This window comes from Anthonomus grandis, chromosome 4, assembly GCF_022605725.1.
Source record: "Anthonomus grandis grandis chromosome 4, icAntGran1.3, whole genome shotgun sequence".
Taxonomy (NCBI): Eukaryota; Metazoa; Arthropoda; class Insecta; order Coleoptera; family Curculionidae; genus Anthonomus; species Anthonomus grandis.
Window position 1 is genome coordinate 6,092,742 of NC_065549.1, and position 7,108 is coordinate 6,099,849.

Below are 7,108 nucleotides of genomic sequence, written 5' to 3' on the forward strand. Positions count from 1 at the left end.
AGAATTAGTAGGTCGTTTATGTTTTATATAAAAAAAAACATATAGGAGATATTATATACGTTTAATTTCATTCGGTGCGTGTTTATCCTGCTGAACTGTTGGAAAATTTAACGTAAAATGGAAAAGGTGTATATAACCCGGTTAACGTACACAAAACGTTTTGTTAATGTTACCTTTGTTTTCAGTTTTGGTTTTTGGTAATTTTCCTTGTGACTTTAACGGTTGTCAGGTCAGTTCCCGTACCGGAAGTGCAGCACAGATTTGGTGGAAGCTTGTTTGGATGGTAAGTAAAAAGGCTTTAATGTATTTTGAAACAATGGCGGGAAAAGATGATTGTAAATCCTAAATCCATAAAAATGTACAAAAAATTGTTTTCCAGGGGAGGTGGAGATAACCACCACCATCACCGACCATCTGGACCCGGACCTATTCAAACCCTTATCATAGGATACGTGCTCCAGCAGGCTCTGGAGTACTACTTTGGGGGAGGAAATAATAATAGTGGGAATAGAAGTCTTGAAAAACTGTGAAAATTTTTATACATTATATAGTATTAAGTTAATATAAATAAATTTAAGCTATTCTTCGCTATTTTATTAATTAAAGAAACCGCATATCTGTGTCCCGAGTGAAAACCGCATTTTGGTTTTATTTCAAGATGGCGCTCATATCCCCATTTAGAAATTTCAAACTGTCACTGCCACAACCATGGATCTACTAAGGAATTTAATAAAATCCACTAATATAAATATTTTATTAAAAAAAAAATAACTTAATTAACGTTATATAGTACAGAGTAATTTTCTTACTACTCAACCATGGAATCCGTGTCCTCCATAGCCACCATAGCCTCCTAAAATAAATGATTACATAAAAATTGAAATATTTTAAATCAAAATTGTCTGTAAGTACCATGGTGTCCGCCATATCCCCCACCATAACCTCCGTGGTGGTAATGATTCCCTCCATAACCTCCAAAGCCACCTCCGGGTCCAAAATGGCCGCCTCCTGGTCCATAATGTCCGCCTCCATAGCCTCCTCCGTAGCCTCCCCCAAAGCCGCCTCCGAATTGGGGAGAGGCTTCTGGTACTGGATTAGCGTAGGTTAGGGCCAACATGAAGGCTACAATAAAAACCTGTAAAATAAAAATGATTACGAAACAATTACTCTATGTATTTTAATGGTCGATTTTAAAGTTCTTAGATGTATTGTCACAAAATACGCAACATAGCGAAGTTGTCTATAATACAGCGAAATATCAGATAAGATGGACAATCATGTTAGGTTTAATGAAACTGGCAGGAAATAAGATAAAGGTATATGAATTTTAAATGAAATTAATTGGAAATCAAGGCAGTAGAAACGCTAATAGAACTACTTAGTTCCATGTGGCAACGTTGTAATAGCACAACTACAATATACAAATGACAGATGTTATAAATTTAAACGCTTGTATAGGCGATGTTGCCGAAATTTATATAAAATAGCATTTTTTGATATTTATTAAGATACTACACCTTACTAATCAGTTGGGTATGAAAAATGTTCGTTTTGATTAAAATAGGAAAAAATAATTTAAAAAAATGCAAATGTAACCAAATGTTTCTCTAATCCAGCCGCTAACGTTGGCAACGTTAGCGGTAAATGTCAGATGTCACAAATTTAAAGACAAATCTAGGCGATGTTGCCGACTTTTTCATAAACTAACAATTTTGATATTTATCTAGACACAACACCATACTAATTGGAAAAACGTTCGTTTTAATTTAAATGGGAACAAATAACAACAACATGCAAATGTAACCAAGGGAAAGAAAGCTTTCTCTAATCCGCCGCTCACGTTGAACACATGGCAACGTTGTCATAGGGATGTTGACAATATGCAATTGACAGACGTCAAAAGTTTATAAGTTAGGTTATGTTAATTTAAATTGTTGGTTATGTAACTTGCCTCGAAAAATATTTAAAGTTATCCGTAAATAAAAAGTGCATAACAATGTGTTAACTAATAGAACCTTCGTCATAAATGTAAGTAACTTTTTTGGGATATTCATGCATCTTAAATTTGTCCTAGCGTTATTTGTTATCAGTTTCTGAAAAAATGTACTAATACAACTGCTTACCTGAACTGCAAATTTCATTTTTCTAAAACTATATTATACTGATATAAAACGTACTAAAAGTTATTGTGAAAACTGAAAACAACAAATCGCGTTCCGCGATTTTATAGCAAAAATACAGTCGCCCGTATCAAAATATCACCTTAAGAAAAACCCAAATCACGGCTTTGGCCTTTTGCTTTGACGTCATTTGGGGACAAACATTAATTAGTCATTAAGGCAGTCGATTTTACCGCACTCAAGAATTGGGTGAGATTCATCTTAAACACGTGATTTATGTAAATTGGTCAAAATTTATGTAGTCACGTCCATTAATAAGCTTTTACCTTTCAATAATAAATTAATGAGTATAATATGTTTCATAAGTTTGGAACTTTGTTATTGCGTTTTAATGCTTCGGATTTGGGGAAGGTCCCACTTGCACGAATTTCGTTGTCATTAGCAGAGACTAATGCAATTCATAAAAATAAATTCCACAAAGATCAAAACTGAATTAGATCACATCACATATCTAACCAAACAAATTATATTGGAGGCAAATATGAATGAACTTGACATATAATAAGATTGGCTCGGATACCGAGACATTCGGAGAAAGTAGAAGGAACTACAATAGCAGACAAATTAGCAAATATAGGTAGAAAACTAAATATACCATATCCAATAAATTTAAACATACATGATATTATACCTAACCTAAAGGAGACTGGGAAAAGTGGCATAGAAGAAAACTGTGGACAACAAAGGCAAGCATTACATGGATGGTTCTTTACAAGAGAGATCCATGGTAGAACACATATCACAACGTTTATACGCTTGACAAATGGACATTGTTGAACTTCTCAACATTTACAAGAGATGGGGTTACTTAAGACAATTAAAATGCAAAAACTGCGTTCATAATTGGTTCCATGGAACAATGCCAGATGCCTTGTGAATCTTTGCAGTCATTGAAGTCATTGAAGAAGGAGATGTTTTAATTGAAATTGTAAGGATTAGAGTTGAAACTCAATTCAACGTCGTAATACTACAGCTCTCTTATGGCTACGACTGGTTTAAGCCCAAGTGCAATAAGTGTAGACGAAGACCAAGAAAAAACATCCTAGTTTAATCATTAGCCTTCACTTAAATACCAACAGTCTATGGATATCTTATCGGAATAAAACCAAATATTGTATTTGTTTCTTAAAAATATATTTTTCTTTAACCTAAATCTTAAGAACATAGCATTTACAATCTATAGGGCTGTCTATGTTATGCGCTATCTATATGTTACTCTCTTTTCTTTCAGAGCATTTTGGAAAATATGTAAATATTTACGAATTGACACCTTCTTCTGAGCATTAGTTCCAAATAGTTGGGCATGTTCTTCTCTAGTCACAGCAGCACTCTTACCAGGTTTCGTCAGAATACAAAGAATTTCTTCTTGTTCCTTTTTAATCCGATGTTTGAGGGTCTTCCGTAAAACCGGATCCCCTTGAGCAATTAAGTAAAAAAAAATGAGAACTTTTTCCCGCCATTAGTAAGGACTTTTGATCCAGTTGTCTTAAAATGAAACACCAAACCTCAATAGGAAGGACGGGCAGCACAGTTTAGTACGCGCTAATAAAGGGAAGCAGTTTTGGTACATCATATTGGAGTTGTTGACAGTACAATAGTTGCAATTAGAATGACTTTTAGCGCCTGTGAGTCATCTACTTATATGGAGGTGGGAAAAGATCTTAACTTGATCCTTCGATAAGTAAACATCACCTTTAACACTAAAAAAACCTCTCAGCTTCGTACAATGGTAAATTAATCCGAGGTAAAATCTGATAAGATGGACCACCAATTGCATTAATGACAATCCTCCATGAAGTGGAAATGATTTAAACAGTCAATAAATATTTTAAGAGGAACAACATTAAACTATAATATGGGTTCCTGGGGAAAATACAGTCCATCAATGTCTGTGATGTCTTACATACAGTCCAAAATATATGTATTAACTAACTAACAAGGTGACTTAACCAATAAATGAAGTTCAATAAAGTTAAAAGTATACAAACAAGTGAAAAGTGAAGTATATTGAAGAGTTTAAAGAAGATTAGCCGAAAAAACTACTGCAAGCAGTGAAGGATATATAGAAGACAAGAAGTAACTAAGAAAGACGGTAGTAGATTTGAGAGGGCAGACTACAAATTCGATAGAGCCTCCCAACTCGAGAAGAAAGATTGCCTAATTTGCCTGATAGCAGAGCCCATAAAAAAGCAGAGAGAGAGAGGTCAGATTTGTATCCTATAAAGTATTCTTAAACAACGCTGGTCACCCACGAGTGGCATAATTTTGCCCTTATCTTCCGTTAATTCTGAAATGAGTAATCTATGTTTGTGTTACAGTAATAATTTTTTTCATTTTTACAGTACAAGTACTTAGAAGTGTACCTGGACAGCAAGCTAAATGGAGAATACACGACTGTTAAAAGGAATTGCTATTCTGTGACAAGTTCAAAGGGTAGTTGTAGGAAGTATAGGGGGTATAAAGCCCAACATCAGGTCTTGATTAATGCTCCGTGGACTGGTGGACGGTCAAATGCTCAAAAACTAATTAGACCACAAAGGCTGGCCGATCTCTTCGCTCGAGGTATTACAGGTGCGATGAAAACCACACCGTGGAGCGCTGAACATCCTCCTGGATTTGTCGAAACTCCCACTGTAGATTCAGAGGAAAGACTTGAATCCTCTGTCTAGGGTAGGAAGGCATACATTTATCACCAGACTGGTGGAGAAGGAAATATCAATTCTGCTGCCTCTCAATACAGCCAGAGAACACTGAATGGCTAGGAGATTTCTTAAGCAAAATGGCCTAAGCCAAAGGCTCGACCTCCAAAGGATTTGCAAATATGCTACACAGACAGTCCAAGAACGTTCCACACAGGGCTGTCAGGATGCGTGGGAATCGATGTCGTAGCGACATCGATCGAGGAGCTTTCTCGCTTGAACCTTTTCCCACCATGAAAGGAATAAAAGTATTGAGAAGGCCTGTTCTCCTGTATTAGGTCGGGTCGCCTGTTTAGGGAGGGTGACCAGTGGTAATGCCAGGTTTCAGGGATTATGTTGTGTTGGTTTAGTCGTCGTTTGCCAGGACAACATGTCAAAGACATTGATTTTTTACCAATAAGTGACGATACTGGTTCCAATTGTTTTTGGAAATTATTCCGTTGCGCATTCCCAAGTCTCGCGTTACTAAAATATATGAACGCGTTGACAAGCTGTCTTATTTTTTCTTTTAACACATCTATTATAGATTAATATATTTAAATTAAGTAGGGAGATGTCTCACGAAGCTCTTTGGGCGAAATCTGGTACTAATGTGAACTGCCATAAAACACGTCTTGCAACATGGAATGTGAAAGGTCTTATGAATCAGGGCAAGTTGGGAATTGTTGAAAGATCTTTTGAAGGAAACTGATTAAATGCTAGGCCTACAATAGTTTATTTAGTACAGATCTATGCCCTCTACCGCAACAGATCATGTTGTAGAAACATTCTATGGGAGTCCGAATAGGGCTATTTTAATTGTCTAACACAACTAGATGATCATATAGAGCAAACAGTACGCAGATTTGGAATCAGTGAACGTAATCCTAGAGGAAAGCGTTTGATTCAGTTTTGTTTAGAGAATGTATTTTCCATAAGTAACACCATGTTTTCGCAACACCCTCGTCGTCTTTATACTTGATAAATATCTTTGGGAATATCGGAACCAGAGTGAATTATATTATCAAAAATCATTGGAGCTCATTTATAAGGTAAGAGAGTAAGACATTACCAGGCTCAGATTGTGGCTCTGGCCACCAACTTTTTATGTGATAAAAAGTTGATTTCACTGATACAGCATCCTACCAGGCCCAGGTTAGGTAAAATGTAGCAGATAATGCAGTACAACTCTATTTTAAGAGAATCATGGATGGACTCACAAATGTTTCATGTTATAGTACAACAAAAATCATTGAAGGTTTCAAATCTACATGCACAAGACAAAATAACTAAATTTAATGAGAATGCAAGGCAAATTCAAAGCTTGTGCCGAAGGGGCAAAAACATTTACATCCAAGAAACCTGTTTGAGAAAATATAAGTTCTTACCTAAAAATATAAACCAAAAAATTGGACAGTTAGAACTTAGAAACAGTGAGGGAAAATTGGCTGCTGATCTAGATCAGGTGATTGTGATCTCTATACTGACAATGACTGTCGTAAGAATCTATATTCTGCTCTCAGAGGTTCAACCTGACATAAACAAGGTAAAATTTGATAATTCTCCTGGAATCGATGCTGTATTAGCCGAAGCACTAAGGTTTTTGGAACAGTGAGGCCTGAGAATAATCATCAGTTAGATCTATGAGTTAAGACTGGCTTATGGCCAGATGACTAGAGAACAGGTTTTATGGAGTAAATATTGGCAGCTCAAAATTATCTAGCTTAAGGTTTGCCGATGATACGACCTTGAAAACTGCCTCCCAGAAAGAAATTAGATATACAATATAACAATTACCCTAAAACTCACTCAGTTTTGTTTATCTTGGAGCCCTAATAAAAAATACCGGAGGATGTGGTGGCAAAATAAGACGGCGTATTCAGTTTCGTAGGTCAGCAATGACACAGTTAAATAAAGTATGGAGGGATCGGATTATCAGAAAACAAACGAAAATCAGTCTAGTGAGTAACAACAAATATGTAAGGAAGAAAAAGGAAGTTGTATCATCAATGATAATAAATACCATGATAATTTAAATACGAATAATTTTCAAATATTAAATGTACAAATCTTTTATAAGATAATTATAATTATTAACATATTAAAAAGGATTCATTTTAAATTATTTGTTTTCGTTCAATAGATGCCGCTACGCTAGATGAATTATTCCGTTGCGCATTTTCTTTACAGTTTGGGCCTTAGCCCGAAACGTCAGTTGTCATTGTCATAAGAAACGTCAAAATAATTGTT

The 7,108-nt window shown here is 35.6% G+C and overlaps 1 protein-coding gene across 1 annotated transcript; it reads right to left on the bottom strand.

Moving 5' to 3' along the window:
* Nucleotides 1-735: 735 nt before the first annotated feature.
* On the bottom strand, nt 736-2,267 carry LOC126735402 (holotricin-3-like). Its single transcript, XM_050439371.1, has 3 exons — nt 2,124-2,267; nt 913-1,135; nt 736-853 (listed from the first exon to the last, which is right to left on the bottom strand). The coding sequence occupies exons 1-3, from the start codon at nt 2,139-2,141 to the stop codon at nt 813-815; spliced, it is 282 nt and encodes a 93-aa protein (XP_050295328.1). The 5' UTR covers nt 2,142-2,267; the 3' UTR covers nt 736-812.
* Nucleotides 2,268-7,108: the final 4,841 nt, after the last annotated feature.

Bases quoted from the DNA above. Each gene is read 5' to 3' on its own strand.
- LOC126735402 (XM_050439371.1), bottom strand. The intron at 854-912 runs GTACTTACAGAC...CATTTATTTTAG, and splicing joins GGGATATGGCGGACACCATG to GAGGCTATGGTGGCTATGGA.